Here is a 23,635-nt window from a genome sequence, read left to right as displayed (position 1 = left end):
CCCAGCACTGAATTCCCTTTGTTAATGTGCATTAACACATCAACATGTGTGTCAATGTGCTTTAATAAGTCACACTTAAATTTGATACTTGCTTTATGCAGGTATCAAATTTAGGCAGAAATAGCCTAAATTTGCCATTTTTAAGGTGCATAAAGGGCACAGACATGTAGATGCGCACCCTTAATGTGCCTTAAATTGGGCTAATGTGCATTAAATGCCCATGTGAGGACATGCCCACTGACAGCTACATGTAGGTCATGAGCAATGGGTTGATTCCTCCTGGTGTAGTTGCTAAAATAATCCATTAGAAGGACATGATCAAATTCACTAATGGAGAAACACCATCCACCTTCAATAATACTGCAGCTATTTATTTGAAAGTAAATATTTTACACAAAGGATAATCTCTAAATTGCAAGAGGGAGCGGGGGTTTACAGTGTCACATATTAGAATATATGGTATTGGCCTGGCAAACCAACAGTAACTGAAAGCATGAAAGAAAATTCATTAAAAGAGAACAATCCATTTTCATCTGGGGAAAAACTAAATGTCTTCTCATTTGCTGTGGGTGAGATGTGCTCAGCCTCTATGGAATTGATATAATGTTGAATAGGAGCAGAAAAATATGAGGAACAATAGCCTGGCAGGGATTCCTGAACAATGATTAGGAGTGAAAATCCAGCTCTGATGGGAATGGCTGATGAGTTTAACAAATTCTTTATTCAAGGCAGATGCCTACAATTTTTTTACATTTCATGTGGGCGAGAATGTCGACTGACTCCTTAATAATTCATGCCCCTACTATATGCAGTAAACTGAATTTAGTTGTTTAACACAGTGCCACATTTATTTTTAGGTACATTGGAAGTGACACACTGCGTTACTTTGGTAGGGATAGAAAAACAAAATTTCATGGGGAAATGCTTGTCCCTTTTCTGCCCCAACTTTCTTTAGCAGTTTTCTTCCCAATGGAAAAGGGCTGGAAGTGCCCCAGTTTAGAGCCCCTCTAATGCGTGATACGTGGGCTTGGGTGCTATGTGAAGCTGCTCTAAATTAGAACATGCTACTTCCACAGGGCTCCCAGCCTAGAGTACCAGGCCTACGGGCAGGCCCCATGCTCCAGGTTTCAAGGTGGGTAAATGTTGGGCCAGAGATGTGTATTTACTGTTAATAAAGCTGTTCTAAGTGCACTCAGCAGGGCACTTGTGTGGAATGTTAGTTCTGCTTCTGAAGCTTTTTGGTATTGACAAATATATGAGGAAACACCCTATTATTATACATGAGAACAGGATACAGAACCCACAGCATCAAGGAAAAAGATGTCAGACCTCAGAGAAACCAGCCTAGGCTGGCTCAGAGCCTAATGGTGTTTGAGACAATATATCATTTATTAGTTTATTCACTGATCTGGTCTTGACCACTCTCACAAAGAAAGAACCTGTCTGTCTGATTTATACTGTACCCCATCATTATAGTATGCAAATGCCTTACTAGAAAAATATATTGGAAACCACAATGTTCCTAATGGATTTCCTGGAGTATCTGGCACTTCTTCCTTTATGTAGTATAAAAACTCAGCTTGGGATAAAATTGCAGTATAATTCATTTGTTAGGTCAATTTGTGTGTAAGAATCAGTGATAAGGTTAGGTTCGATTACTTGTTATTTATTTGTTATTAAACTGGACTAGATCAAACACAAATTTCACTACCAGATTAGACCGATGTTTTACAAATGTTGGATCCAGATCTTAAATTTACTCAACTTCAAGACTGGTTAGGGCCAGGGTTTTGATTCAGTCAATTAGAGAGATGTGTATTAGCCATGCAGTTCTGATGTTGACCAAAATTTCTGCAAGGATGTTTGGATCCAAGGTTCTAGTACAGACCTCTTGCAGGCATTATTTCATTTTTAAAATACTTAATACAATTATATCTCTTTCCCCTCCTTTCCTTGGTGCAGAAGCAAGAAACAAACCTCAAAAGCTTGACACAAGGCTATAAGGAACAGTCTACGAAACCTGAAATAGACAAAAGATTCAATGTCATGACTTCTCCAACAAGTGACAGTGCACCAGCCAGCCTTCCAGCTTTGGAAACAAATAGCAGTGAAAACCTATTGCAAACGGAACATACCACATTACAAATCTGCACTGATCTAAATGCTCCCCACGATATGGGGCACAGCAAACAGCAACTGCCGTGCTGGGACCAAAGAATTAATATTACAAGTAACAATACTGCATCAAGCAGTGACATCTCACCCTGTTTTTTACAGGACACCAGCTCTGTTACAAATAAGCAAGCAAGTGCTTGTGCTGTCCTTGCTCCTACAGATATATGTGACGAGCAAAGGAACAGAAGGAAAACATCTACTGCTAATTTTCATGACAGCAGCAATGCAAATACCTTCTATGATGAACTGTGTGATCAATATGTGTTTGAAGCAGACTGCCAAGCCGTCCTGGAATCTGTGAAACCTGAGTGTGGAGGCAGTGATTTATTGGCAGTACATGATGAGCTTCTGAAACTTCTCTGTGAAGAAGATTCAGACTATCCCTTCCCATATGAAAACAAAGGGGTCACAAGCCTAGAAATTAGACCTGCAGTTGTCGAAGCCTCAGAATTACACTTTACAGAAGCAGCCTGTACTGAACATCCTGTGCTAGTAAATATGACAGAAGATAATGAACCTGTCATAGGTCTGGCAAGTGAATTAGGAACAGAAAAGGAGGACCGTAGTGATTCCAATGGCCTGCTAAAAACAGATGAAGCATGTAGCAGCACATCCATAGGAAAGATTTCTCTTTCACAAATTGTGGAAACAGATGGTATATGTCTGTGTTCCAGCTTTGGAAATAAAGCAGAAGCACCAGCCATTCATTCTTTAACAAATGATATCTTAAATGCAGAGGAGGGCTCAGAGCTGGAGGCAAACAAAACATTAACTAATGTTAATGGCTCTATTCAAATATCTGCTGCACAGAAAGGGAAGCTTAGTGATGATAATTCTTTCCAGTCTTGTGATACAGAATCTCCTCAAAGATTAATGACTGCTCAGAGTCCTCACTTAGAGCGGGACCAAGAAAACCCAATGTATATAATGGATGATTCTATCAGTCAGTTACTTTGCATTGAACAGAACATACATTTCATAAATGATTCTATAGCTAAGTGTAGAAATGAACTGTCCACTGAAGACACTCATGATACACATTGTCACCCAGCAAGAAACGAGGACACTAATCCTGACTTTGAACAAAAAGACAAGTTTTTCAGAAATGCCTCCTGTGAAAATACCAGTCAATTTACACGTGAAAAGCACCCATCGGTTACAGCAGGCAGTAAAAGTTCTGAAGAGAATTGTCATGGGAAAGAAAATGAGTCAGACCAGAACACTGCAAATGACAGTAATTCTGATCCTTCAAGAGATAATGACAGGAAAGCTTTTCAAGCTGCTTCAGATGCACAGGACTGCAGTCATCTAATGTATCTGCATAGCTCAGTCATGAGTCCTGAATCTGCAACATCTAGAGATGCATCAGAAAACGTAGCTCAGGTTCACAAGACAGCAGAGATAAGTGTGGAAGAAAAGGCCTCAACAGAGGATCAGTTTATAAGTGAAATGTTCCTGGAAAAATCCAAAGATGAAGAAAATAAAATGGACAAAGGTAAGAAGGATCTTGGATTAGATGATAAGCAAAAGACTGTGATTTTAGCTGTTCCTATACTGAACCATATTTCAGAATGTCAGCCTTCAGATTCTTATTACAGTGCATCAGAAGGAAATGCCACCTCTTTTGACCAGGGTTTTGAGACTTGGGGAGAGTTAACAATGGTTTCTCCAGTAAGTAACACTTGTAAATCTGGAAATGTAGCAATACTTAGTATCATTCAACCAGCAAGCATAGGAAATGAATACAACAGTACAGCTAACCAAGATTGTAAAGATACCACTGATATGGTAGACAATTCCATCCTTGGTACCCAACAAGCAAATCTAAGAGAAACTTTAACTATAAAACCCAGGAACCAAACTGAAGGACCATCTGTCAACACATGGGCAATGGCATGCTCTAGTGTAGAAAATCTAGTGCAGCCAGAACCCACCCAAATGAAAATAAAGACTGAGGAAAACTTCAACAAGTTGGAAACCATGTCAGAGCCACTGCAGGACCAGTGCCATGCTATTGCTGATGAAAACAAGGATGAGGCAATTTTGTGTAAAAAGAAAACTGAACAAATCCAAAAAGTCACTGACTATAGTTCAGATGAAGTTGAAGTGGAGCCTTATATGCGTGCTTTGATTAATGCAGATGAAGAGGAGCATATTAGGAATTACAGCCCTGGACAGTCCCATTCAGACAGAACACCTTCCAGTCAGCAGTTTGGAGCATCTGTTAACATGCCTGGGATTGAATATGCAATTGAGGCTACTCAGCATAATAAAAATGAGGAATTCACAGCTGGAGAGAGTCAAAACTTGATTCCATCAACATGCTTAACAGGGGGGTTAGTAAGTCCCCCAATATGTGTCTCAGAGAACACCCATCATTTGCAGGAACAGCTACTCCAAAGCAAATCTCAGCAGTTCACATTACCAGTGACCATAGATGGTTCACTCACATCCAGAGAAAAGAGGACAAAGACTCAAGAGGGATCAAAACCCTGCAAAGTATCACAAGCTCTTGCTGGGCCAGAGGATATGAAGAGTAAGCAAAAAGTAATATGTAATGGGCCACTAGCTGAGGGGGCTAAGAAGAAAATGCCATCAAAAAAACCCCGACAAGAAGAAAAAGAAAACGTCAGTAAGAACTCCAGCTGTGTTAAAAAAGTCCTGAAAGCAGAAGCAGGTGCAGTTCATAGAGAAGACAGGGTGGAGACAATAAAATTACCTTCCAGAAAGGACAGTAAAGGTAGGAGGAAACTTTCTCTCCCCATTTCACACTTATCTCAGAATATAGTATGAAATCCAGATAGATGCATCTGCTAAGTCTCCTTCAGCTAAATGTAGTCAGACAGAGGTGCCCTGCATTCATTTATGTGAATTTCCATTCACTGAGCGAATAAGTACAGCTATTGTATATTGCAAATCTGATCAGCCCACAGCTGCCTTCCCCTAGCTGGCAAATGCATTATGTTTTATGAATTTTTAATACAGTTTATAAAGTAATTTCTGCTGCTGCTTTTTGCTACTGAAGTCAAAGCCGGGAGATGTAATCTATGTTGCAATGATTTTGCCAGTAGAATTCATGCATTATAACCAGAGCAAACACAGTAATATCATGGCAAACTATGCCTGCCTAGTGTTACTTTCACAATTTTGTTACACCCTGCGTTTCCCTAAAGTAATTACATTCTGTTGGGTATACAATGTTTTTAATGCTGATAAATTGTTGTTGTTATTTAACTAGTACCATTGATATGAACAGTGCCATACAGACATGAAACTATGAAAGACCTGGTTCTGTTCACCCTTTACCAGTATAAAACCTGCTCAACTCTTTGAAATCAATGGCCTGAAAATGGCATTAAAAGCCACCTAATTTAAAGGTGAATCAGATCAATGGTCTCTGTCCCAAGGTGCTCAAAGTCTAGAAAGACAAAACCCAAAGAGATGAGGCTGAAGTTGATTCCTTATTCCCAGTTCCTTATTCCTGATTCCCTATTCCTTATTCCTAGTTCCTTATTCTTTATTCCTGGTTCCCGGTTCCTTTTTCAAAGCTAATCTAGATCCAATAAAAACTTGTTATTAATGACTTCCACATCCTAAAGAGAGAGAATTTCATTAGCTATGCATATATACTAATTAATATATAAAATAATATCCCACATCAAGTATAGAGCCCTAAATGAAGGTCAGATTTGGATGAGATTATGGGGCAAAATACTTCTTGGGCTACCCCAAATCTCATGGTGATGCCACTGGGGGACTGTCCCAAAGAACCTGACCACAGTCCCTCCAGGCCCAAAGCACAGTTTGGCTGTGCCAGGCTGCCAACTAACAGCCCCCACACCCACTGTACTAAGTATAATGGTTTGAATAAGGAACTGGTATTCGGGCTGGGATTATGGCTAGAAATTCTGCTTGGGCCAACCATCAGAATACCTCTGTGCCACCAGGGTACTGTCCTGGACATCTGTAACCAGAGACTTGCCCAGCCCAAAGCACAGTTTGGCTGTGCCAGGCTGGCAACAGACAGCACCCCAGCCTCTGTGCTAAATACATGGAACTGAATAAGGAACTGGATTTTGGGCTGGTATTATACCCAGAAATCCTTTTTAGGCCACCCCAGACCACACCTCTGTGGCACCAGGGGACTGTCCTGGACATCTCTGACCAGATACTTGCCCAGCCCAAAGCACCGTTTGGCCATGCCAGGCTGACAATGGACAGCACCCCAGCCTCTGTGCTAAATACATGGAACTGAATAAGGAACTGGATTTTGGGTTGGGATTATACCAAGAAACCCTTCTTGAGCTACCCCAGACCATGTCTCTGTGCCACCGGAGGATGCTTCTGGACATCTCTGAGCAGAGACTTGCCCGGCCCAAAATGTGGTTTGGCTGTGCCAGGCTGCCAACAGACCGTACCCAAACCACTGTGGTAAGTGTATGAACCCAAATAAGGAACTGGATTTTGGGCTGGGATTATACCAAGAAATCCATCTTGAGCCACCCCAGACCACACCTCTGTGGCACCGGGGAACTCTCCTGGACATCTGTGACCAGAGATTTGCCCAGCCCAAAACACAGTTTGGCCGTGCCAGGGTGCCAATTAACAGCACCCCAGCCACTGTGCTAAATTAATGGACCTGAATAAGGAATTGGATTTTGGGCTGGGATTATAGCTAGAAATCCTTCTTGGGCCACCCAGACCATGTTTTTGTGCCACTGGAGCACACTTCTGGACATCTCTGAATGGAGACTTGCCCGGCCCAAAACGCTGTTTAGCTGCACCAGGTTGCCAACTGTCACCACCCCCAAGACACCGTGCTAAGTATATGAAACTGAATAAGGAACTGGATTTTAGGCTGGGATTATCCCCAGAAATCCTTCTTGGGCCACCCCAGACCACACCTCTGTGGCACCGGGGACTCTCCTGGACATCTGTGACCAGAGACTTGCCCAGCCCAAAGCGCGTGTTTGGGTGCTGGCTGTTGTCAGCCTGGCATGGTCAAACTGCGCTTTGGGCCGGGCAAGTCTCTGGTCAGAGATGTCCAGGATGGTCCCCTGGTGCCACAGAGGTGTGGTCTGGGGTGGCCTAAGAAGGATTTCTGGGTATAATACCAGCCCAAAATCCAGTTCCTCATTCGGGTCCATACACTTAACACAGTGGCTGGGGTGCTGTCTGTTGCCAGCCTGGCACGGCCAAACTGTGCTTTGAGCCGGGCAAATCTCTGGTCACAGATGTCCAGGACAGTCCCCCGGTGGCACAGAGGCATTTTGATGGGTGGCCCAAGCAGAATTTCTAGCCATAATCCCAGCCCGAAAGCCAGTTCCTTATTCAAGCCATTATACTTAGTATAGTGGGCATAGGGGCTGTTAGTTGGCAGCCTGGTACGGCCAAACTGTGCTTTGGGCCTGGTGGGACTGTGGTCAGGTTCTTTGGGACAGTCCTCCAGTGGCATCGCCATGAGATTTGGGGTGGCCCAAGAAGTATTTTGCCCCATAATCTCATCCAAATCTGACCTTCATTTAGGGCTCTATATTTGATGTGGGATATTATTTTACATATTAATTAGTACATTTGCATAGCTAATGAAATTCTCTCACTTTAGGATGTGGAAGTCATTAATAACAAGTTTTTATTGGATCTAGATTAGCTTTGAAAAAGCAACCGGGAATAAGGAATAAGGAACTGGGAATAAGGAACCAACTTCAGCCTCATGACAAAAAGGCAGCAGCATAAAAGCAGCACAATGAAGCATTTGCAGTAGAGACACCATTTGGCTTAGTCCAGGGTCCCTTTTCATTTTTTAAAGATTCCATTTAATGTTCACATCACAATGCAAGTTCAGATGAAGTCTTTAATTACTGCGGCATGAGAGCGGGGATGGACAATGAATGGAAGATAGCTACCTGTCTAGCAAGGGGTTCAAAAACTCTAAGCACGGAGGCTGGCTCTTGACTTTCTCCAGGGACATAGTTAATTAAATCTGTCCAAAGGTGATAGAAAAGATATTTCCTTTGCACTAAAATTTGCCTGCTAGAGATGACCATAAAAGGACATTAAGGGAGATGTGCTGCAGCAGGCAAAATAAATGATTGGCACTGGTCGGGAATTTGCTGCAGAGAGGTCTGTTTTACAGCTGCTGTCATGACAATGTCTGGAATTGGCAATGCAGTGCAAAACCAGAAATTACAAAAGAACCTAACAGGCATGAAAAGAGGGAATACCAAGCACATTCTTCCAAGACAGCAGATCATGTAGTACACAGATACTTAGAAGCACCTGATCAGGGTTTGTGTACTTCAGTATAAGATTCAAGAGGAAGTTTTTTCAAAATTTGTCCTGGCAAAGTGCAGTCTTATTGTATGTGGCTCTTACATACCTGTTTCTCATCTGCTTTGAACATGAATGGATATTTCTAATTTGTGGTGGTTGTGTGAGCCTAACATCTCAGGGCACCTATGCACATGCAGTGAGGCTGCTCCAGTGTACTGTAATTAATTGAGCTGCTGGAGCATGGTAATTACCTGTGTACTAGCATCTCCACACTGAAAAATGGTGGTGGGGAAGCTTTAACTCAAGTTTGTTCTGCAAGATGCTCTGGAGCCACTCTAATTAAAGTGTCCCCCCCTCCCCCGTCCCAGAGCATGTGTATAAACACCCTCAATGTTTAGACCGGTGTCAATGAGGTGGGGAATCAGTCCTATGGTATTAATCACAGTATTTTCAGTCTCTGACTTGATGGTTAAGGTTGGGTATAAGCAGGTCTTTGTACTATTTCCAGCTCTATCACATACCTCTGGAATGATCTTAGGCAAGTCATTTTTGGCCCTGATTCAGCAAGATTCTTAAAGTTAGTTCCAATAAAGGAGTGAGGCCTGCCTCAAAATTAGATGCTGCAACACTTTCCCTTTAGACCTCTAGCCCCTCGAGTGGCGTCAGAATTCTTAGTGAGGCACCCGGGCTCCTTGTAGCACGCGGAGAGAGTTCAATACCTCAGAAAGGAATCCAAACCAGCTAGAAAATTGAGCAGGGAGCCATCTGGAGGTCAGCACACTCAGGGCCAGATTCCAGTCTCTGGATTCTGTTTCATCTTTTAGGTGTGTAAGTGGACTTAGGCATTTAAGTGCAAATCATTCCACCTTGCTCAGTCCCTGAAAAGCAGTTAATAAGGTGTGTGGGTCCTCCCCTTCCTCACTACTAGTTTTTTGTGACTCAGTCATAAAGATTAGGTGATGGTGTGTTACAAAAGTAGATCCACTAAGGGATTTTCAGAATTGAACAGGATGAAATAGAATTGCACTTATGGGCAGAGGGTGGATTAATGCATGGGCTCCTGCCAATCAGGGGTCCCCTGGGGTACCAGGGGCAGCATGGCTCAGGTGAGCATCCTTGCCACCGGCTTCCGGGGTGGGCAGCAGGTGCCTCCTCCCCTCCAGCCAGGGACAGGGCCAGGACCAGGCCCCTGGCCCAGCAATAGGGTGGAGCACAGGGCTCCCTGTGGGCAGCAGCAACTTTCTGGGTCTGTCTGCTGCCAGGAGGCCCCATGGGTGGTCCCACTTCTGCTCCCTGCCATCTGCAGACAGCCTCTGGCACCAGCACTGCTGGGACGGGACAGGACAGGACAGTCCCATCCCACCCCACCTGGGCCAGCAGAGGGGGTGGGCAGGCAGCCAGGGGCTGACCTCATGGCCCCCCACAAACCAGCCCCAATCCCGGCCCTAGCCCATCCCACAGAGCTGGGGGATCACAGTCCCAGCTGCATGACACCTGCCAGGTGGAGGGCCTGGGCTGGGGCTGCCTTAATCTCAGTAGGGCTTGCACCCCTAGCTCACCCCAGATGCACCGAGGAGGCCAAGTGGGCCCAGCTTCAGCCCCCTGGCAGGTGCAGAGGAAACCTGCCCTCACCCCGCAGGGGGGGGGGCCCTCACCCCGCGGGGGGGGGGGGGGGGGGGAGGTTTGCGCTCCAATTTTCTGTGGCCTAGGGCCCCAGTAAATGTTAATCTGCCACTGCTTAGGGGCCTGTGTTCACCTACAGGGCAAATAGAATCTGGCTCTTGGTACGTATCAGCTTGGTGCTTGCCAAAAGAAGAAGTTGGGGATAGGAGGTATGTCTTAAATCCCAGGTCCCACTTTGGGCTGTAAGGAAGTGTCTCTATCCATTTGGAACCTGTGGAGTTGAAGCCTTTCCTGGAAGTAGTTGACTGGCACAGAAATAAGCAGAGCTCAATGTTTTAAAGAACTGGTGCTGGTGCTCCCTATTATATAATAGCGTAGGCTGATTGCAGACATTAAAAAAAAATCCCCCAAACCGTGATTTACTAGAAGCAGCAGCGTGTTACATTGACCTGGCTCCACAGCAACTGTATCAATCAGGTGCTTCAGCGGGGCTTTTTGGCACTTTTAGCTAAAGCTGATTCAATCAGCTATGAAATAAAAGTGTCAAAAATCCCCACTAAAGCACCTGACCTATACAGATTGGGCAAGCCGGGTCCAGCTGAGGCACTGTCTTTTTTGGGCATGTGTGGGGCTCAGTACGGGAATGTGCCAAGATAAAACAAAGCACCATTTAAAAAAATTTTTTTTTAAATATTTGCAAGCAGCCTTAGAGTGCTCACCCAGGAAAGAGGAGACATGGGCTCAATTCCCTCTTCTGCCTTCATGGCTTATCTCCCTGAAGAATGCCCTATCAACAGACTATGGCTAGGTACAGACATTCAAAAAGCTGGAGACGGAATCGATCCAAGTTATGCAGCTTTTTGTAAGAGGCATAGACTATATCAGTAGCGAACAGAATGCACATTCAGTAGTGAACAGAATGCACGCTCGCCCTTTGGTGGGGGGAGCGCTCAGGCTGCCTGCACAGACCAAGGCCAGCAATTTGGGGGTGCTCCAGCTGCCTCATGGGCTCCCTAGGCTGCCAAAGACTGCCGAGTGTGGACAAGTGCCCGAGCCACCCTGACTGGATGCTGGGCATGAATGAGCATACCTCCAACCCCCTGCTGCATCATCTGTCAGCCACAGGCCAGCTACAAGCCTGCAGAAGGAAGAAGTAAGGAAGCCATCTTTTTTCCTGTGCATGTGCTCTAGCACCTGGACACCTGTGTCCTTGGTTTGTGCCCCACACCCTGTCATGAAGTACCCCACAATGTACACACAACCCTGACACAGAACCCAGGAAAATCCCTGTGCTTGGGTGCAGCCCCATAGAGCCCAACTGGGCTACCAGAAACAAGTGAGCATGCCTCCTTCCACTACCTGCCTGTGGCTGACAAATGCCTATAGTAGAGAGATGACATAGCAGGGGGTTGGGGGCATTCTCATCCATGCCCGACAGCCTGGATGGGCTCCACAGGGCTGTGCCTAAGCACAAGGGTTCTCTTGGGCTCCGGCTCAGGTCTGTGCGTGCATTGTGGGGTGCTTCATGACGGAGTGTGGGGGCCCATCCCAGAGACATGGGTACCCAGGTGCCAGGACTTGTACACAGGAAAACAAATGCCTCCCTTCTCCCACCAACCATGCTGCCTGCCTGCTGCTGACAGCTAAGCAGAGGCAGGAGGTGAGGGGGCAGAAAGGATTTGAGCTGGTATGGCTCTGGGCAAGCTCGGGAGTGGGGCCCACTGGATGTTCAGCCAGAGCAGTCCGAGCATATGCCGAGTACTAACATACCATCCTGTGGGGGTGGCAAGAGGGGCTTGCAAAGGAGGCTGGGATGCCGGACGACAGCAACCTCACTTGGATTGATAGGGAAACGATCACTGAAGGTTGATGCACTGGTCTAATCTAAATCAATTATACTTGAGTGCACATTGATGCAGGCCTTAGACCTGGTTCTCCCATTTTTAAAATTTTTAAATTTCGATGTGCATCGAAATTCTGTTCTCTTATGAGTTTAGACCAGTTTCCAATCACTTAGACTGGTAAAAGTGTAATGTCTGTACCTGGTCTATAAGCTGGTTTGACAGGTTGGTACTCTACCCTTCCTGTTGAAACTGCACCACCATGTAGAAAAGAGGTCAAGGACTAGAGAAAGCACACAAGCAGAGGTATGACTTTGTAGCCTAGTGCTTAGGGCACAGGGAGTCCTGGAGTGTTGTCCTACTTTCAGGACCACTTCTGTATTTTATATTAAGCAGTCATTGGATAGAATACAGAAACCGCGGTTGGTATCTCCTCTCCCAGGTGAAGACCCCAACACTAAGCCAGAGAGTCTTACTCTCTTTCTGACCCGTTGAATTTGGAATTCTCTTCTGTACAATATATCTATTCTAGTAAAATAACATCTGATACATTTGGTTACATTAATCACTACTACTATTTTTAAGATAAACCTATGATACCGTGTGTATGGATTATTTAATGTGTGGTCCTCCCTTATCTCTTTCAGGCCTTGTGCTTTCTTTAATTGTGTTCGATGGCTTCCTTTACTTGCTGACCAAATTCGTTCACACTATGGTCACTTAGAAACAGGTTTTGGGCCTTCAGTTTAGCAACACTTCTGCACCTTAACCTGGGCCCCTTGAAAATGGCCAAGGCTGGCAACGCAGCCCACTATGCAAGTTAGCTGAGGTTAGAGTGACCTAGAGTGGCCTTAGTTCTGATATGATTAATGCTCCAAAAACCATCTTTTGCTCTTGGACAAGGAATTTATTCTACCCTTATAGCTCAATCATCAGTGTAATATTCCTTGCCAAATGTCTTTCTGTTCTTCCTTCAAACCTTGTTATCCCATCAAAAGCAGGAAGCCCCTAAGATAGTTTTGTTGAGAAATGACTGCAGAATGCGGGCTTTTACGGACTTCCTGCAATACAGAACTGTGCAGGTTAATGGGCAGAAAACACTCTGTGAGAGATTATTGATTTGAACTTTGCATGCTGTGCAACTTGCCACTCGCTTGGCGTACTGTCCCTCCATGCGTAGCAAGCAGCAAAATAACATTATGTCATGTCACAGTAACAGAAAAGGAACATGAAGCTATTTTGGCAGAAAAGCTTCCAGTGGTGTTTGAACACGCGGTCTTTGCAAGTTGTCTGATGTGTAACTTTACCTCAGGAGAAAGGCAAGCACCAAGATCTGGTATACATTCCCCATGTGTTATCTTGTCTTTAATCACAGGCAGCATACGTCTTGCTGTGCTGGTGCTAAAGATAGACAACGCGTTGCAAATTAGTTTATCGTTTCTGAACATACTGTACTAGTCAACTGCTTCGTTCAGCTGGTTGGTATTTCATTTTTTCCTCTCTCTTTGAGGAACAGAATTAAACATTTGGTTCCACTTTAAAACAAACACAGGGCTTTTCATCTACCAATGCTGGGTGACTTCTTATAAACAAAGGACTGCGTGTTGAGATAAGGAGTCCTCTAATTATAGCATTGTATGTATACATCCACAGGTCACTTTGTGCTTCTAAGAGAGTCAAAGGTTTGCATAGTCTGAATCAGAAATAACCACGCATCGGAAATGATAGGCTTTGTACTGCAGTGGTTAGGATTTTGCAATATCCTTTTTCCCTTTTCATTTCCACAGAAATTATATGCCCACAGAGTCTAGAGTAGTTCTTATTCCATAACTGTGCACGTATGAATTTTTTAGTTTATTTTTCTTTCCACACTTGCCCTTTTCCCTACTCCATTTCCCCTTTTATTTTATTTTTTTGAATTTCTGTCTCGATTTTCATGGTAACATTATTCTAGTCATTTAGACACTGGTCAGCAGTTTTAACAAACATAAGCAGATCCTTGTCTTTTCAGTGCTCTGTCTAAAGTCCACAAGTGGCAAATGAACAGACAAATGTCCAGGTCTCCAATTCTGATCACATGACTATGATACAAACATTCAAATATTTATCATAACCTCCATCACACCAAATATCAACTTTACCCCTAGTGTAATACCCCATAGATCGAGTATGGCATTGTATGGCGAACCCACGTCTACATAAAATTACACATGTAATAAAAACCTTCCTATGACTTTCCCAAATGTCTTATCTATCAGGCTTAACTTGGTGCTTACCAGCTCTAAGCCCACCTCTATCAGATAAATTATTTAGCACGGAAGTCTGTAGCTCTGGGACTGATCTGAAGAATGTTAGAGCAACTATTTAAAGGTTGTATTAGAGCAGTATTTGATCAAGACTGGGACCTATCACTGAATGAAGTGCTGTACAAGCAGAGAGGTAGACAAGGCCTCCTTCCTCCCGAGCAGCTTAGAAGCTGAAACCTTAAATATTAAAACAAGCAAAAGCTGGAACAATAACATCCTGATTCTCCAGGTCTTTCTAAAAAGAATGGGCCAGTGAAAGAGGCAGTTTAGGTACATACCTGCACCTGGAAATTAAGTGCACAGTTGTGTTTTGCATAATTAACTGCCTAGCCAGGCTATGTATTTTAAAGCCATGATGCTGTCTCACAAGAACAGGAGCATGGAAGGACAGCACCCACGTACTCCCAAACAGCTTCCCTGGCTTTATGTACAAGTAAGGATCCACTTCAAAGTTGCCCAGCTAGTTTTTAAATCATTACATAGATTTGCTCTAGCATACCCCATTGACATGGTACCTACTTTTCTTCTTGACTGTCCACAAGACTAGTGCCAGTCTTTGTCCTTTCTTTCAGTCTTAGCACTGTTGATGCAAGAGATTTCTCCTACCCCAGGTCCTACCCCATCAGAAAAACTTTGTTTCTCTCATTCAGTCATTCCTTTTCTCCTGTCTGTCCTCAAGTTGTTTGTTTGCTCTTCTTTTGTATATGTATGTGCATGGGAAGATGTTGCACAGAACAATGTTTCATTGTGTTTTAGGTTCGGAAGAGATCGAATTTGTACAGCTCATGTTCAGAGACAACTTAATCAATGATGGCTATCTGGGTGGCAACTTGCATGGGAAAATGGCAACAGAAGAGTTACACTTTGGTGAAGGCATGCACCGGAAAGCATTTCGAAGTAAAGTAATGCAAGGCCTAGTGCCTGTATTCAGCCCAGGTCATCCCTGTGTTCTTAAAGTACACAATACTGTTATAGCATATGGGGCCAAAAGCAAGGATGAAATTGTTCAAAGGAACTACAAGCTAGCCATGCAGGTAAACTCATTTTCTTCTGTAAAAAAGGAGTTGTGGGAGGAGCTGACGTGGGTAACTGTTTTCAGTAATACTCCATTGGCATATCTGTTTGTAATATAGGAATGTGATGTTCAAAACACTGCGAGAGAGTATGCCAAGATATATGCAGCAGAAGCAGAACCTTTAGAAGGCTTTGGAGAAGTGCCTGAGTAAGTGTGTATACATGTATAATTATTAATATAACATGCTACACAGGATGTGTAATTCCTGGGAGATATAGCTGGGGAGATAGCAAACAGGGCCTTGAGAACATTAGAGGTATGTCTATGTCTCCTCCTATGCAAGCCTCAGTAGCCTTCCTAGTTTAGGCATACCCTAAAGTCATCTTAGGTGGACACTGATGTGTCAAAGGCGCTCAAGCCAGGGAGTTCAGCTCTGGCTCTGGATTCTTCCTAGGTTTAGCTGTTTAGACCGTGGTTGGTCCCTCTTTACAGATGAGGTCAGTGTGTGGAGCTCAGACTAGCAGCTGTAGCCCAGTTTCAACTCTGCACTTGAGGCTGGAAAGTGACACCTAGTTCACTGACAGATGTGAGGCTTCCTGCTGTAAATTATGGTGCTTCACAGGAAGTGCCATACATTACAGTGACCCTGCAACCAAAAAGATGCTTTCTGTTGGGTTGGAAGGGGTGGGTGGGTGAGAATCAAACTCCACTTTGGAGCTGGCTGTATGCCTGCAGCCTCTCTCCCCTAGCCCAGTCCCCACCAGCTCCAGTGCTATCTTCAGGATAGGAGAGGAGGAAAAGGAGGGGAGGGAGTTCAGTCTGGGGTTTTCCCAGCCTGTGCTGGGGGAGGGTGGATTGGAGACCCCACACCTGGGGGGGGTTTCCAATCCACCCCTTCCCCTCCCCCCGAACTCTGGCGCAGGCTGGGCAAACCCCAGACCGAGCTCCTTTTCCTCCCATCCTGAAGACAGCACCGGTGATGAAGCTGTGCTGCTTCAGCCCAACCCTGCTGCTAGCACACACAACAGAAGTTAATGAAGGTTGGAGTACCATCATCTGAACCCTCATGTAATAGGGTTTCATTTGTCATGTTATCGGGTACTTTTTGAAGAGGTTTCCAGCTGTACTTCTGTCAGGGCACTGCTGTAAAGCACTTTCAGGTGGCTGATCACATGACAAAATGTCACTTCTCTCAGCATCCCTAGATGATTTTGTACGAGGTAACTCATGTTTTCCACAGGATTTGCTGTTCCAGTACAGGGTGACCACATATAGCCATGTGTTCAAAGGATGGTTGAAATTCCCCTTGCCTGCGACTTGTCTCAAGAATAATCTCTGCATGCTTGCGAGCAGACTAAATCTTCATCCCCTTCTAGATGGCATAAGATACCTACTTCAGCAGCATCTGAGTCACTGGCAAAGATCTTATTGGATGAGTTGTCTGTTTTCTCAGCAGCCTCCACATAAAGTGCAAGATGATTCCAGTTGGGTCCCCATTCACAAACTGTTAAATAAAGCATATCTATGCACTGCGCTAAACTGAGTTGAATGTTAAGTCCCAGCTTTATCCCATATGGCAGGTGGTTTTGGTATACACCCCACGTCTTACCATCTTTACTAATTAGGATAATTTATATACATGCTATTCACAGTGGCAGCCATTTCATGTAGCACCAGAAGGAAAGAGGAAAGCTGGACGGGATCCATTTGGTTACTTTGTGTGCAATGTGCATGCTCAGCATGCCTTTATTTTCTTTGTAGCTTTGAGATAGAACAGGCAGCTTTGCAACACTGGGTCAAATAGAGAAAAGTGCACAGCAAAGAAAGGAGTTCTCACACAGAGAATATAAAGGTGCCTATGTGCTTGGAACTGCCTTTAATAGGATTTTTCAGTGGGACTTTTTGAACCGTATAGCAAAGAAAGGGTATAAATCTCTTGGCTTTTACTGCACTCTGCTTTTATGTTGGTTCCTACAAAGGTTTTAATTCCAAATAAGCTCTTCCAGTGCCTCATACTCAAATTTCTGAAATATTTTGCAGTAGCAAACCTGCTCAGGACCAAACCTGGTTAGGAGAATTTGTGTTGGAATTCCTTTTTTTTCTTTCAAATAGAAATTTGTTGAAACTCAAAAGTCTTTGGCTTTAACAAAGTTCTCATTGGAAATGTTTGTCAGGTCCACATGAAGTCTCAGAAGATAACAAGAAAAGGGTAAAGAATAATGTATTTGGGACACTCACTTGAGATGTAGAAGATGCCGGTTAATTCAGGGTTTTTGCCTCGTCGTTGGGTGCATTTCTTTCTCTCTTTTTTTTTTTTTTTACTGTGAATTCCAAAACTTCACCTTTTTTTTCAATGTACAGTTCTTGTTTTCTCACTGGACCTAATCAGACCCAAATGCTTTCCCTCCAAGGGGAGCCCTTTTCTAGTATCATCTTTTGAAAGGAGAATAGAGGATTTACTGATCTAGTAAAAGATACTCCTGCTTCTCTAATAGATTGCAGCATTAAAACCACATTCCTAGGGTGTGAGACTGGAGGAAGGAGAGAGAGATGGCTGGCACCTTGCTAGAACAGTCAGTGGCCTAGTGATTGAGGTACTCACATGGGATCTAAGAGAAAGAAAGAGGTTGTAGGGTCCTAACGAGGTTGCCAGGAACCCCATGAAATACAATTGTATTTCTGCACTGGATTTCTGCTAACATTGACAATACTCAAAGAGCCCATGTCTTTTCCTGCCAATCTTAAGCCTTGCAGAGCTAGGTAAAGCTTCATCTATAAATAAATGCAACTTTCATGACTGGCTTTACATAAAATACAAGCACAGTAAAAAGTGATATAAACCCTGTACTGTGTAGTGAGTTGTAGAAGTAAAAAAGGGCCTCCTCTGAGAGAGCTTATTCCTGCATGGGAACGTGATTAACTTTCCTAGTATTACTGCATCCACACTAGGGTTTTTTACTGATGTAGCTGTAGTGGTAAAGAACAAAAGTCACACAATAGTTTTACTCGTAAAACTGAGTGTATACTTAGCATAAGAATTCAGTACGTCAGTTATGTACCGTGTCTAAAACATTTCTGGCCTATTTAGCCCATCTATTACATGGGCGATGCTCACCTGTATCCCAATAGGAATTGCTAATGTTGTAGTTAGTTGTACTGAGATTCAGGCCTTCTGAGTGTTGCCATTTCCTGAAGACACTGACTTCTGAGACTGCTCGCAGACCTTTTAGTAATCCTGCTTTAATGATTAATGCTACTTGTAAGAAGGCAAGTAACTGGAGAAGACAGCACTTCTCCAATGTTTGGCACATCTTCCTGTAAACGGGTGACAATTATTCCATACATTTGTTAGAGACGCCACCAGGATATCTTGTGAGCTACTGAGTCAAATATAGTGATGCCTTGTAATAAATTTGAGTCAGTGGATTTTAAAATGGCATTATCATAAGATACTAGTTCTAATTCTGGTCTTATGCACAACACCATCATTCAGCTATCTTTGGGGGAGTTATGGGTTTTATCATAGGGTTTTATACTGCTGTCTTTCACCACAGTATCAGGATGTTCTTGCTGAATCCTGCTGAGTTATTCAAGCCTAAGTGAAGACAAGGTCACCTCACAAGTGCGAGATCTCAGTGTGCATCTCAGCAGCTATAGGCTGTGCTAACTGAGGGTTTTATGCTGTCAGTGACTTAGGTACTTCTATAAATTTATCATCATCTTCAGCAGATTGAAGCCTGTGCTAGCTGGAACTATATGAAGCTCACCTCTTCATATTCAGCACATAATATCAGTGTTTGAGAGGATCCTAAAACTCATTGCAAAATTACCACAATTTACCTGGTTTTCGACCAGGACCAATAAGTATGTAGATTCAATCCCTAACTATAAATGGGCCCCACATTCTGCAAAACCCAGCCCAGATTCCCAGATAGCTTTGTAAAACATTTGGCAAAACTGGTCCAAGTTCTGAGTTTGGGAGACCAGGTGAGTTTTGCCCAGGACTGAGGTCTTTTGTGAAAACTTGACATGGAGTCAAATGAATATAGGAACTAACAAACTCCTAGAATCTGACTTTACCCAGCTTTGAGATTTTTATCTATTGACTCAGGTTGTAAGACATGGACTTTTTGTCTAGCATTTTCTCTGACTGAGATCATTGGTTTCGATTTCAGGATCATTCCTATTTTCCTTGTTCATCGCCCTGAGAATAACATCCCTTATGCAACAGTGGAAGAAGAACTGACTGGAGATTTTGTTAAGTACTCGATCAAAGATGGCAAGGAAATAAACTTTAAGAGAAAAGACTCAGAAGCTGGTCAGAAGGGTTGCACCTTTCAACACTGGCTGTATGAGAAAACCAACGGAAGCTTGCTTGTTACAGATCTGCAAGGTGAGAGGCTTTGATTTAAGTGGTGATACATGATAGTTATGCCAGACTATAATACTGCAACCCAATCACTGCATGCCCTAATAAAAGAAAGATTCTCACAGGTTTCAGCCAGCGCAGCCTTATCTTTTGTTGTCTGTAACAAGCTGACCTGGTTAGGTGTAATCACTCCTGTCTCAGAAAACTACTTCCCTGTCCTGAGAACCCAATGCTGATTAAATCAATCATTCCCAGTGTCTTACACTGGCTAACACACTTACTGTCACTCATGGGTATTTCTTTTATCCCTTTTTAAGTGCTAGCATTTAATCCTTGATCTTTTCTCCCTATTCTCTTTATTATCTGAATACAACTCCTTGCTTTGCACTGGTTCTTTCTGAGGAGAAGTTGTTTGCTTTTGACTTAGCACTTAACATGGAAGACCAATGGACCATTTTTTGTCTGAACCTTCCCATTGGCTTGTATGGTTTGGGAGGCCCTGGCCCTTGTTGAAAGTTTCAACACCATAGCTCTGTAGGTTATGGGAATTCATAAGCCTATCAACCTCACCATGATGCAATCCCAAGAGAGGAATTGTTTTATTATTATATATTGTAACCCAAAATGGGCACTGCACCCTTGAATAACAGGTCTCTACACCCTTGAATAACAGGTTACTTTGTTACTTCTTTATATGACTGCATATGGATTTAAGTTCCTATCTTTAGGAACCAAGATTGGAATAGTTGTCCTAAAGCTTTTACTTTAGAAACGGTGACACATCAGAAACAACTCAGCAGTGGAGTTTTCTTAGGATATGCAATCCTGTGTCAACACTACCCTCAGTAAGACTATGCCATATGCAATGCCTCTTTCCATCTCTACCTTACCTGGAAGCCTGCAATAAAGCTGTTTGCATTGTGCCTCTTGTTCCCTGAATGGAACCTTGAAAAGGATAAGTCTGTGAATGACTTCTTTTTCCTCTATGCCTGGCTCTAATCATGGTCAGTAGAGATAAGACGTGGGATGCAAAAGGTCCAGAAGTCAGGAGCAGGGAGTTGTGGAATTACTGGTGGCAGACTTCCCCCGATTGCAGCCTGTAGGGCTTGGGTAAGTTTCAAACACACCACATAGAGGGCCAGGTAAGGATGAGATTTGACTCCAGACCTTGAAGTTCAGCAGTTTCCAGGAATAGGCTGGACTACCACCAGATTTAAACACTTAAGTTTAAGAGTTTTCAGTGTAGATGTATGTTGGTTTGGATTTGAAGGCAACCATAAGCTTGACCTGAATTAGCAAGGCAGATAGTCTTTGAGACTGATCCATCCACATTAAAATCAAAAGGAACGTTGCTACTAATTTCGATGGCCCCCTGAAACCTTGGGTTTTATAGAATCCGTCCTTCCAAGTGACAGTTACTAACAGCACAAGTAACAGATAGACAAGCTATCTTATACAGACATTAAGGACAGTATAGGTAACCACAACACAAGGCCCCATGCACTACTTAACACATCAAAATAGTCCTCAGGTTGGGCCTAAACAGGGTAGTGGCCGTGTGCTGGTTTGTTTCAATGGTTTGTTCTACGCTACAGCCAGAAGGCCACGTACAATAACAGGTTCACTGATGTCATAGACATAGACATCAGGGCTGGAAGGGACCTCGGAAGATCATCGAGTCCAGCCCCCTGCCCAAGGGCAGGAAGTCAGCTGGGGTCATAGGATCCCAGCAACATAAGCATCCAATTTACTCTTGAAGGTGTTCAATGTAGGTGCTTGAACCACCTCTGATGGCAGGCAGTTCCAGACCTTGGGGCTTGGACAGTAAAGAAATTCTTCCTTATGTCCAGCCTGAAATGGCCTTGCAGTAATTTAAAACCTTTCGACCTCGTCATCCCTTGGGGCGCTGTGGTGGACAAATGTTCCCCCAGATCCTGGTGAGCACTCCTGATAAACTTATAGGTGGCCATCAGATCACCCCTGAGGCTACGCTTTTCCAGGCTAAAGAGCCCCATAGCTCTCAGCCTGTCGTCGTAAGGTCTGTTTTCCTGACCTCTGATCATGTGCGTGGCTCTTCTCTGGACTCTCGCAAGCTTCTCCACATCCTTTTTGAATTGTGGAGCCCAAAACTGGACGCAGTACTCCAGCTGTGGCCTCACCAAGGCCAAGTACAAGGGGAGAACGACGTCCCAGGATTTGCTTGAGAAGCATCTATTGATGCAAGCCAGCGTTTTGGTCGGTAGGATTGAAAGGTTATCCCACAAGATTTAGGCTCCAAAACAGCCATCTTATTTTTGCAGTGCTGAATGGCCCATGAGGAATTTCAGCTATTCTGTTTTTAACAAGCTACTTTGTTTGGAACTTCAATAGTTTTACAAGGTCTTTTTTGGAAGGCAGCTTATTCTCTGGAACTCCCTGGAGAGCTGCTTCTAAGCCCACCAACCCCTCTGCCTTCTTTCATACACCCACCACCCCGAGTCCAGCAATGCTGTTCTTCATGGCTGATGGGAGAAACTCTGTTCCCCGCCGGGCTCCTGAAACCAGGACTTAAATCTGAACCTCTTATGAAAATCAAGGTGTCACATGACCCCAGCTTCCAATGAACATATTTATATAATGGAGTCCTGATCCATGACAAAACAAACAACAAAAACAAATAACAGTCAAAGGAGATTATCTACCTAGAAGCCATCCTTCAGCATTAAAAAAAAAAAATCTACAAATTACTACTATCCAAAAGTCACTGTAGTAGGACTTCCCCCCTGGAATCACAATGCAAGATAATATGATGCAAGAGGAGCTGCAGTTAAATTATTAAATAGGGATATAAAATGCTTTTTAATTGCATTATTTGTAGTATAATTGAAGCACTGAGACCTACCTAGTCATTAGAAAAAGATCAATACTAATTACAAGTGCCTTTGGCAAAGTGACTGGAGACACAATGAAAATATGGATTTTGGAATAATTAAAATAATGCATGGCTTTTGATACTATGGCATCTCATGGGTCAGAATAAAAGATGGGCAGAAATGCTTTAGATGTTTTCTGTTCTCAGCCCTCTGAGCTGTTTCTGTCACGCTGTATGTGTTACCCACAATCAGAAGAAGAAACTGAATTAGCCTCCTGCTGTGGCAAAAGCTTTCAAAACATTTATTGGATTGCATAGCAAAGCAGCACACAGCTGAAATAGCGGGAAGAAGGAGAGTTTTTACATAGCTTGTATGTCTGCAAGAAACCAGTTTGAAAAGAGAAAGTTTTAAAAAGAGATTTATTCTGCTAAGGAATTTACCTTGGCAAATCCAAACACTTAATACAAGGCTAACTATCAACTGCTTGTCACCTCACTACCCACAGATTAGCAAACAGCTTTGTGAATTAAATACTCCAATATCAGCATCCTAGTCCCTCACAATTCCTTATAACCGTCTAATAACCACCTTCATAACCAATAGTATGCCACAGTCAGGCTCCTGGGCTTGTTTGAAGAAATGCTCTCTTTCGGCTTCCAAAAAGCTGCTTTTAAGCAGTTCCTTCTCGTTGTACAAATCCTTAGGCTTTACCCAAGTACACTGTGTTCAATGATTTAAAAAAAAAAAAAGAGTGAACAGAGCAAGAGTCCTACTCAGGGCACTGCAAAGAAGGTTGATTGAAACAACACCATTCCTTACACTTTAAAATGAGAACCCCAACCATGAAGAACAAACTCAAATGAATTCACAGGGAAAACATGTAGAGCAGAAGCCTAGCTTTCTGAGGATGCGGCACATTGGAGCTGGGAAGAATAACAACAGCTGAGCCTGGGAGCAATCTACTCTGTATTGATTCTTACCACTCCACCTCCAAAGAGAAGCATGGTGTATCTGCTGCTGACAGTAGCATCTCATGAGACCCTGGCCATACTCCAGCCTTGCTGACCACTTCCCCTTGGGATGCCTTCGCTGTGACTTGCTGCATAGTTCACTAGCAAGGCTTCATGTGAAGCACTGGAGGACATGCTAGGTGTGGAATCTGCCTGGTACTTGCACGGGTG

General features: G+C 43.6%; 1 protein-coding gene across 3 annotated transcripts in view; it reads left to right on the top strand.

The window, feature by feature from the left end:
• The window catches only part of ALPK2 (alpha kinase 2), an 87,898-nt gene that overhangs the window by 48,391 nt on the left and 15,872 nt on the right, over nt 1-23,635 (top strand). For all 3 annotated transcript variants that reach the window (XM_014517712.2, XM_025198458.1, XM_025198459.1), the window contains 4 exons: nt 1,963-4,915; nt 14,975-15,252; nt 15,352-15,440; nt 19,409-19,626. In XM_014517712.2, coding sequence (XP_014373198.1) covers nt 1,963-4,915; nt 14,975-15,252; nt 15,352-15,440; nt 19,409-19,626 — 3,538 coding nt within the window. The remainder of the gene's footprint in view (nt 1-1,962; nt 4,916-14,974; nt 15,253-15,351; nt 15,441-19,408; nt 19,627-23,635) is intronic.

Source organism: Alligator sinensis, unplaced genomic scaffold (assembly GCF_000455745.1).
Source record: "Alligator sinensis unplaced genomic scaffold, ASM45574v1 scaffold347_1, whole genome shotgun sequence".
Classification (NCBI taxonomy): domain Eukaryota; kingdom Metazoa; phylum Chordata; order Crocodylia; family Alligatoridae; genus Alligator; species Alligator sinensis.
This window is presented reverse-complemented; position numbering and strand designations above follow the sequence as displayed.